The 10,289-nt window shown below is 47.5% G+C and overlaps 1 protein-coding gene across 1 annotated transcript in view; it reads right to left on the bottom strand.

The window, feature by feature from the left end:
- Positions 1-8,326: 8,326 nt before the first annotated feature.
- INTS1 (integrator complex subunit 1) overlaps positions 8,327-10,289 on the bottom strand; it is a gene marked incomplete at its 5' end in the record, with an annotated part of 28,800 nt that continues 26,837 nt past the window's right edge. The window contains 4 exons of the mRNA XM_010287041.1: positions 8,327-8,947; positions 9,326-9,435; positions 9,552-9,643; positions 10,186-10,256. Of these exons, the coding sequence (XP_010285343.1) occupies positions 8,832-8,947; positions 9,326-9,435; positions 9,552-9,643; positions 10,186-10,256 (389 nt within the window). The remainder of the gene's footprint in view (positions 8,948-9,325; positions 9,436-9,551; positions 9,644-10,185; positions 10,257-10,289) is intronic.

The following is a 10,289-nucleotide window of genomic DNA, read 5'->3' as shown; positions in this document are numbered from 1 at the left end:
CGGCACACACATCACATAAAATAACTCACCAGATCTCGTGCGGCTGACAAAACTGCAGAAGAGACAAGGTAACACTTTAGGAGCTGCCTATAAATTAGGTAAAAATTATTAATAATACATATAATATATTAATGGCATTTCTGTGACATGATATGGATAATATACATTAATATATAAATACCTCACAAATAATTCAGTGTGTTTCCATTTCATCAACAATCACTGGCCAATGTATTTACTTTATGGTAAGGATTATACATTTCATTATAAATGGCTTGCTGGGCATGTCAGCAACTTTTACATCTCCATTCACTTTATTATTAATGGTTTCCTGAACAGTAACAGCATAATAATGCACACAATGCCGCATGAATATTTGATGTGGCATCTATAGTCTCCCATTTATCATTTATAACAGGCTACAAAAACATTATAAAACATTTATTACAAATTTATAGATCACTTTATACTAAAACAAAGTTGTGTTATAAATACATTATTAATCCTTTATGCCATTTATAGGAATCCCTTGTAATAAGGCCTTAGCATATGTTGCTGCACAACCATAACAAGGATTTAATACGGCACGGTGAGGCCGCTCCCAAGCACTGGGTGTATTCTGTGAAGGAAAGCACAAGCATCTGCACTCAAAATTAATCAGACTGCCAAGGGACCGATCAAAAGAAATGCTGGATTAACTCAAAGTTGGTGGGGGTTTTTTTCCCTCCCCTCGACAAAGATACTTGCTTTTTTACAAGTTGGAAACTTGCAGCGCTGGAGCCCTGAAAGCTGAGCTGTCCCACTTTGTTTCCACACCACCTTTTCATTAGATCGATAAAATTTGCGTAATTTACAAAAAGCCAACTGGCTAACAATAGGCAGTCCTTCCCATCCTCCGTCACCAGGTAACTTAGGGCTTGGTGAGAAATAAAGAGGATGCAATGGGGTTAGGAAATGCATTTGTGGGATTTCTTTTTGCAAGTCCCAAAGATGGTTTTGTTTAGCAGTGTGCATCCCCCCTCTCTGCTTGCAGTCTACGTAGTGCAGCACTGGGAAACGAGAAGAAAATTATGTTTGAAAATGGAGTTGTTGCCAATTGCTAGTAGTACAAACAGTGAAAATCAGCTTCTGAGCTCAGCTTTGACACAGCTGTAGTTAAATCCTTTCGGATTTAATGGCCCAGATGGGGCATGGCCCAGGGAATGCTATTTAGTTTTTTAAAAATATATTTAACATGACAATCTGTCTTCGAACAAACCCAGCTTAATGAATCGATGCGGTTAGCCCAGCCTTGTGCCTGACGAGGGGGCAGCTGGGGATGGGTGGCAGGGGACACAGACCCACGGAGCGGAAAGCCAGGCTGGACTCGGAGAGCAGCTGCGATTTTCTGTATACCACAGGCCACTACATTTCACCTCGTCCCTCCCTGCACCGAGCCCGGTCATCTGTGTTTGACCGAGATGGTTGTATCAGAAAGGCATCCAGGCTTGCAGACACCAGAAGAGAAATTATAAGTCGCTGGCTCCAAGTTGTGCATCCCAAGAGAGGGTTAGGTTGGAGGTACAGCCCTTGGAACACCAGAAGAGTCAGGTTCACATTATACGCTAAAGTGATTAAAATGACATCACTGAAGGAGTTAGCTAATGCAGTAATAGTATTACTAAGGGCCCAATAATGGCTTTTCAAAATACAGGCATCAGCGACTTGTGCAGTGTTCTTAGTTGGTGATTAAGGAGAGCTCTGCGGGAGTTTACAGCTATGACGAGTCTTTAATGCACCAACAGGTAAACTAACAAGCACTAGAGGGAGGAACAGGGCAGGAGGCAACCAGAGCTGCCTGTGCAGCGCCTACCCATTACCCACAACCACTGTTCTCCCAGGACGTTCCTTGTGGGATGATGCTTACAAATCCTTACTCTGGATTGCGTTTTTTACTTCTACATCTTCTCCTTGGAGGAGCCTCATATGTCCTCACCCTGTTGTGCGGACATTGCCTGCACTCACTGAGCTTTTCCCAGTGCTGCTGGGTGAAATTTCCCACCTGTGATGCACCGCCGGCTCATAGAGCCGAGCGCATCCTGCGAGCGCAGTGCCTGCTCCCCTAGATCCCTTCCCAAGGCGTGTTTGGAAGCTTGTTGGAGAGCAACAGTCCACAGATAGGGAGTGATTTATTCTTCTCTCCTTACGGACATGTCTCCTTTTCTTTCTCTTCTGCAGTCCTTTTCAATTCTCTTCCTGGATACCCAACTGCAATGGAGAAATGCTCAGTACTTCCTGACGGTTGCTATGACTAGTGGGGATCACCCTCTGCCATTATCTCTTAAATTTATCCTAGTTCCCATACGCAGCATTCTAGACATTACCATTAGCAGAGAAAAAAACTTAAATATATGACTAGGACCACCCTAAAGCTCAAAGTAAAACAACAAACGTTTGTTAGCTTGAGGACTTGAGGGAGGGGGAACGGGTTGATTCCTTATATCAGACAACGTGGGGCCTCATGAAGCTGAGACTCAAGTAATGCAGTTTTTTTTCATAAGAGCATAACATCATAGAAAAACCATGTCTTTTAACTATTGTGGGAAATCAGCTGATCAAATTGAGCTACTTCACAATTTTGCTGCAGGCTGTACACAGGGCTGCTCACTCCCAACAATAGGAAGAGTGTGTCCTAGCCAAGAGCTCTTGTACATTCCCGTGCCAATGGCTTGTATTAAATTGAGGGATTCGAAACAAGAAGGGAAAAGTATGCGTGTCATCAGTAACATGCCTCATCAGCTCCCTTGTCCCAGAAGGCAGCCAGGCTGACTCCACAGAGACGGAAAGGCCCAAGCCAGGGAAGAGAAAGCACCAACGATTTCACAGCTACTCACGCAGAAATGCTTCCGCATGATACCCGCCTTTCCTCAGGGTCTGGCTAGTTTGACCTGCAAGGTAGCAGAAAAAAATGTTATTACAAAATTCAAGCCTGAACATGAATTTCCACTGAAAGAAGATGAAAGTGAAATGTGAAGTTACGGAAAGAGGCACTTCGGTAAATCACTATACAACACATGCCTCTGAGAAGCTAATAAATGGCAAATCCATTACCCTAAAACCTCAAAAGACCAAAAATAGTGAGCATCAGAGCAAAGTGTGTCCTGTCACCTAGGTATAACACCATGTCACATCAAAAAAGAAACCAGTCTCCCTCCGATGTTGTCCCCCCTGCCTGCTGGCAAGATGACCTGCCAGGCTTCCTGTCCCCAAAATAGTGAGGTGAGGAACAGGCTAGAGGTCAATGTCGGAAAGTTATTTCCAGGCAATGAGGATGGGAGACTGCTTACCTGCTGCATGCTATGCACCAGCTGGGAAGGAAAGAATGAATAGGCCATAAACAGCTGCTTGGTGGGTCACCAGAAGAATCTCAGGGAGCTAAAAGCAGCTCTCCAAGGGGACAAGGGATGGTGTTTGTTTCAGAAGGTGACCTCGCTCCTCTTCTGAGGAAGCCGAAACAGGCAGTGGTGATCTCCAATCTTTGCACTGCCGTGGCAGAGCCCTCCCTCCGGTCCTCCGGAAGCCACAAACTTCACCGCCCTTACCAGAAAGTGAAAGTCAAGGTGCGTTTTGCTGATCAACACCTATCTGGATCATGAGATTGGGTGAGGTGACCCATATCTATCATGGCATCACCATGGCAGCAGCACCCACCCTGGAGCAGGAGCTGGCTTGGCTGCTTTGAAATGCTGTGTTTTATCAGTGGAGCACAGTTTAAAGCCTGGAAATCCAATAATATTTGTTAGTGATTAACAATGTTAACATGCTGAAGCAAAGAACCATGCAACCTCTTGCATGAACCTCTTGCAACCTCGTTGTGGACATAGTAAAGTCTCCTTTTTCTGGCAGTGGGGGTAAACGAGGTCTCATTCTCATTTTACAGGAACACAAAGGCACTTGCTTGGCATTTGGCTTATTGTTGACCTCCAAAATCCAGCTGGAACCTCTCCCAGAAGAGAGGCTGGTTCTTACCTCAGTTTACTAACTTGATAGTAATAAAATCCTTGAGATAGCATAACTTTAAATGCCAGAACTTTCCACTTTTGCACTGAATTGATGTGAAAAACTACAACTGCCTTATTGTTACCCAGACCAAACCTGAAGCACCATGTGCTTTATTTGGGGAACTCCCATAGGAAGTCTATGATTGAACAAAATTCAAACTCTCTCTTCTGCAGTCCTGGCCTAGCAATGTGACCATTGTGACCATGGTCCTGCAAGGCCATTAGCACCTGCGTGTCCCTGTGTTGCTACCTGGATGGCTGCAGAATGGGGGGACAGCCTGGTGTGGTGGCACTACAAGAAGACTCATGGTAGATGTGGTTCAAGATGTCCTACTCACCCTGTGCTGAGTGCCCTTGGAGGTCTTGCTCCTCTCCAAAGATGTTCCCAGTAAACCCTAGAAAGCAAAACCATAAGCATTGCTTTAGGTTTCAAATCTCATTATTGGTTTTGGGGGGGAAAAAAAAACAGAGAGAAAAGGAAGGGAGGTAATTTTATTACTCTTATGGTATGTTTTCCATTATTTGCATAACTGTTTAATGCTAATAAGACAATTAGCAATTCTTACAGCTTAATAATTACCCAGCAATGACTGGCCTATTGTAGCTTAATGAATTTTTTAATTGTTGCTGGGGGTCTTGACATTTTTTTTCCCAGTATCTTCTTGTGTTAGAGATGCTGTTCATGCAAACAGGATAACGCCAAAGGCAAGACACCACCAGCTACACAGGATAGGCAGATATATTATTATAAAGGTCTCTTGAATTTAAAAGGAAGGGAAAATGCAAGCTCTATATTCTGCTGCTTTAGGGCCAAAACAGCAGAATTAGGGCTAAATGCATGAAGAGGCAATGCAGAGATTTAAAAACCAGTCCACCTTAGACAAATGCTATCCCTATAGAAGCCAAGGCTACTTAGGTGGTGTGCGGCTGGCTTTAACGTACCCAAAACTAACAAAAGTCTTACCATTTTTAGCTTTTAGCAAAAAGCTCCTCAAGTTAAGCGTGAATCATACCGTCCTGGACTGTGGTTGGGCCAGAAGGAAGTTAACCGAGGGCAGGCAGGGCTGGGATTGTGTTTATCACTGACCGAGGTCACAGATGAGGTTGGCTGGAGGAAGAGGATGGCAGGGCCCCGGGGAGCAGTCCTGGGAATAGACTCCACAGCCCACATTTACACAGGTGGACTTTTCCTCTCCCTTTTTTCCATGAGATTTCTTGCATGCTGCTCCTTGCAAAGGGAGGCTTCTCTTTCTCTGCCCGTCCCCGCAAAGAGGAAACTGGCAAAGCGTCAGTGCCTTTAACCATGAAATCCCATTTGTTAGCAGCTACACCTACACCTTCCCCTGTGTTTCTGCTGTTGATGTAGCAGGTCCGGCAGATTTGCTTCTGAGCTCAGTGCTGGGACTGTTCCAGCTCCCCAGTGTCAAACATGCCCCAGAGGCAGCTGCCACTGAGTCAGGAGCACGCAGGCACCTCCCCAGTTAGTCATGGCCTGCTCATAGCCAAACTCACGTGGTGCTCCAGGGCTTCCTTCATGGTTCCTGGGATGCACAACCCTGCCCGGAGCTGGGTCAAACAGCCGCATCCCTGCTCCGGGGCATCAGCACATGCGAGGGGCCACGCTCCCAGCTGCACCATGGCAGGAACCTGGTATGGTCGGGCTAGAGATGCCCACTTGTGCCCAGTCAAGGCAGCGAAGGTCCATCACATGCATGCTGGACAAGTGTCCATCTCCCTTGCATGGCTGCCACATCTGGGTCATAAAAACGTGTTTTGATCAGGGGTCATAAAAGCAGGGATCTTTGCAGCAGGAAGAAATAATTTGTGGTAGGAAACCACCACAAGAGGTGCCTGGTGTTTGCAGGGGATTTGTGATGCCTGATGCTTGCAGGGTATGGAGGTGGGATCTGGTCGCCTCTGGAGAAGCAGCTGGGCTTTGAGAGGACCCAAAGTGAATGCCATCACAACATGGGTGAGGGGGTGTCATGTCCCTCTCCTCCCCAGCCTCAGCTCTCCCACTGCAGCCTGCCTGCACCACGCCACCACCTCCACGCAGGCAGGCTGGGGCCTGTTCCCAGCCTGGATTCAGCTATTCCTGTATTCCGGCCCTGCAGCCCCCCAGCTGCTCCAGGACCACCCAGCTCCTTCTGGGCTCCCTTCGCTCCCCAGCCCTCCACCAGCTCTGCCCAGCGCCAGCTGTGCCGGCTGAAGCACAGGGGTTGTGCCAGCCCTGCCCTCAGCTGGCTGCAGCCAGGGGATGCTGAACAAGCCGGCGGCCACTTTTCCCTTCCCCATCCTGCCTTCCCTAGAGCTGGGATCTCCTCTTCTAAGCAAGGCACCAGCTCTCTTTGAAGACAGAGGAGATGGCCTCAGCCCCCAGAGGAACCCAGCAGACCTGTGAAGGATAACACTGTCAGCTCAGCAGGGATGGGAGGAGAGAAGGTGCTCGGCCAGGCAGAGATGAAAGTTACAGAGCGACGATTAAAAGGCGAATGAGTGTCAGAGCATCAGTAACACCATCACTGTTTTAGAGCTGTCACAGCTGCCTTCACAGACAGGAGGGACGGGCTCCTGCCCTGAGCTGTCTCTGCACAGCCAAGCGCCCCTTGACAGCCCTGTTCTCAGCCCTGATCCGTTTTCAGTGACATGCTCCAAGCCAGGGCAACCTGCTCAGCTCCACTGGGTCCAAGCAGAGGGTGGCAGCAGAGCAAATGCATAGTGGGAGCCTTCAGTACAGCAGAAAGCAGACACATCAAGTCATAGCTGATACTTCTTGTATTGGGAGATCTATGGGAAGGCCAAGCTCTGCAGAGTAACTTCTACCCACTCTCCCTCCCTTTGCATCTGTTTCCTGATCTCCCACAAGATGATTTCTGCTGCTGTTGATAAAGAGATGCCCCTTTCACCTTCTCAAACACATCTTGTTTCCCACTTCTCTGCGAAGCATGGCTGTCCTGCTGTGAGGGGTCATTAAAAAGTTTTGCTAACATCCAAACATCCCCAGCTCCTCCAAACCAGGCCCCCTGGAGCTGCTCTGTTCACAGCAGGTATCTCCAAGGAGACAGCGGAATCTGGGGCCAACCACACAATTTGTTTTTCCTGGTTAGTATTTCTAGTTGCAGCCCTGGAGTGGTATTTCTGGAAAGCCTCAGCTGCACGGAGGATCTTCACCGAAGCACCACTACTTTGTTTGACTCACTGGCTCTGCTGTGGTAACAGTCTTGAGACATTTTCTTTGCTCCTTGATTCAAAGTCCTGTGAAAAGCCCTTTCCCAGCCAGTCCCACAAGTTCCCAGTTGCTCCAGGCCCACAGCAGCACCAAAAGACCTCCCTCCCAGCTCTGACAAACTGAGCAGTACCTTAATGATGTTGCATCCTTAAGTAATGGCTCTAATCTCTTTAATTAAAGGCAACACTACTTACAGGTGATGGGAGGTTCAGAGCTCTCTCTTTTCTCCTCAACCTCTCTGCAAAGCCAGCCAGTCATTCATTCATATTTTGACACATTAGCAAAAGTGCTCAGCTGTGGCACTCCTCATTTGCAAGAATGGACAATATTGCTCCACCCAGCCACCCATGAGGCCACAACTGTCCCTGCCACCAGCAAGGAGATAGAACATATTTACAGCTATCTGTAAGTTCCACCAGGGTCTTTGTCTTTAGAATACTACAAAGATTCTCCACTAACAAGTGGAGTGCCAGAGGAATAGAGACAAACAACATGAAAGCAAACTGGTGACTAGAATCAAGTGAGACTGGAGAATGAGCATATGCAGCAGTTCTTTCTCTGGAGCAAGAGGGAAGACAGACACCTCCTTTTCTGTCCTCAAATGACAGCTGGCAAATAAGCCATCACCCCTATCAGCAGACAAGGACCGGAGAGCACTGGTCAGAAGACTCACAGAGAGGAACTGGCAGATCCCAAAGAAAAAACCCAGCTGCTTGTTCAAAGACTCCATTGTGACAGTGGCCAGCTGCTGTGATGTTCGCAGATGTACCAAGAAGTTTGCTTTATTTGTTTTTAAAGTTTTCTAAGAAACCACTTAAAAGTTGTCCTGTCAGCAGTTGCTGCTGATCAAACTCATGTATTACACCCCATTGACCCTTCTAAACCTCCTCCACTTCCTGCATGTACTGTAAAAGGCCAAGATAGCTCTGTGAGCATTTGGCCCATGGGGACAGGTCTTCCAGAGACACTTTGGCTAGAGTAACAAGAGGCTGAAGAACAGGGAGAGAGGGATGTCAAGCTACACTCAAGGCAGCATGGAGCAGAGAAAGGCACAGTGGAAACAAAGAGAATTTTAATTAAAAAATCAAACAAAAAACACACACAACAAAAGCTCCACCCCTAGAAAGCAAAGTGGTCTCTCACCCTGCACAGATCTGCACGTTCCCTCCAACACAGAGAGTGCAGAGACTTCAGGTGCAAGGGCCAGCACTCCCTTCTGCTCTCCCAGCCGCTCTGCCTTCTTGGAGAGACAAAAAACCCAAACAACAAATGGAGAGCCACTGTCCCAAGACCCCATGAAGGAAGTGGTCCCTGCTTGGCAGTACGTTCACAAGATTTTTCTCCCACAACAATAGCATCTTAGCCAGACAGATCAATCCTTGCCACTTTCTGATCTTCAGTCAGCTTGCTCTCCTTTTCCAGCACAGTCTGGCCTGCTACATCACCTCTTTGATCCTCCAGCACATGGGCTGAAACACACAGTCTTCTTACAGGGCTTCAATGCAGCTGATGAGTCCAGTCAACTTAATTAATCTGGAAGTGGAGCTCCCAGAACTACATGTTCATATCATGGCCTCCATGTGCAGAATCTTCAAGGCCTCTGAAATCTGAGAGCTGGTGTCAATCTGGCCGTACATCCCCACCAGGAAGGCCCTGTGCAGTAACACAGCTGCATGCTCTGTGAAAGGGAAAGACAGCATGAGGACTGACTCAAGAGCTCCAACATACAAGCAAGAGCAACCCACAACAAACACTGGGATGAATGTTCGCAGCTGTGCAAGAAATTCTCTCCTCACATAAGAACAAGGCACAATCAACCCTCTAATAGCTCTGTGGGTATGTGATTGTGTGAGGGATCACAACTCAGAAAACCCAAAGGGAGCAAGCCTGCTTCAAGGAAGCCTCCTTGTCTCTATGACGAATCTCCCCTGTGATGCTCTGACCAAAGCTACTATTGATGCAAATCACCTGCATGTTTGACAGCCTGGTCTAGGTAACACTGCCCCTTGCAAACTTCACAGGGAGGCTCTTCCCACCACAGGAGGCATCAGCTTACCTTGGCAAAGGAGGGTGTATTCAGGTAGGTTCCTCAGTGCTGTCTGCACCACCTCAAAGTCTCGGCTGCCAAGGCAGTACATGAAGGTGGGAAGAAAGTCTGCAGCAATGCTGGGAGTAAAACATCATAGTGTCAGTGCAGTCCAGATGACCATCAACAGGCGTGCAAGATGGGCAGCCAGAGCCCATCAGTGACTTGGGACAGCCTGAGTTCCAGTGGTCCTCACCTGGGGTTGTTCTGAATGGAGCGCAAAGCCAGGCTAAAGGCCAGATTTCGGCAGGTGTCCTCTGATGAACTCATCAGCTTCTGTAAGTTTGTCTGAAGAGTTACACAAATTAGGATCACAGGGCCATCCAGGGAGCATAAACTCCTCAGATGTGCATTACTACCCCTCTAGCACCAATCCAGCCCAACACACATCTAGCAGGTACTAGCTGAGCCAGGAAATCCATCTCTGTAAGAAGGATTATCCTGTTTTTGAATACTTTAAAGCATCCTTCTGTAATCTTATTCCACATGGAACAGCTGAGTTTTCCCTAGGCTCCAGTGTTTTTGACAGAGCTATTCTGCTCTCTCCTTGCCCCAGTACTGGGAAGAGGACAGAGGGTTAATTCTTCCTCTGACATAAAAAGAATGTCAAAGTGGATGATGGCAGACCCAGTATGCAATGGAGAAAAGGTGGTAGGGAAGTAAATACCGCCTGCTGTCAGAAGGCCTAACTGAAGATAACTTCTTCCTAAGATGCTGCAACAACCACACAAAAAGCAGAGGAAGGGTAGTACTTAAGCTGGCTGTGCAACACAGACTCTGGTGAAGAGAATCTCTTCCTTCCAGTGGCAGTCTGAGACACTAACACTCACAGCAAAAAAGGAGAGAATTTCTGGCCTCCGTCTGGACATCTCATCAATGTCTGTCAGCACCTCCAGGATGTCTGGTGGAAGACACAGGTTGAAAGGGGTGACTA

The sequence above is a fragment of the Phaethon lepturus genome, unplaced genomic scaffold (assembly GCF_000687285.1).
Source record: "Phaethon lepturus isolate BGI_N335 unplaced genomic scaffold, ASM68728v1 scaffold41085, whole genome shotgun sequence".
Taxonomy (NCBI): domain Eukaryota; kingdom Metazoa; phylum Chordata; class Aves; order Phaethontiformes; family Phaethontidae; genus Phaethon; species Phaethon lepturus.
This window is presented reverse-complemented; position numbering and strand designations above follow the sequence as displayed.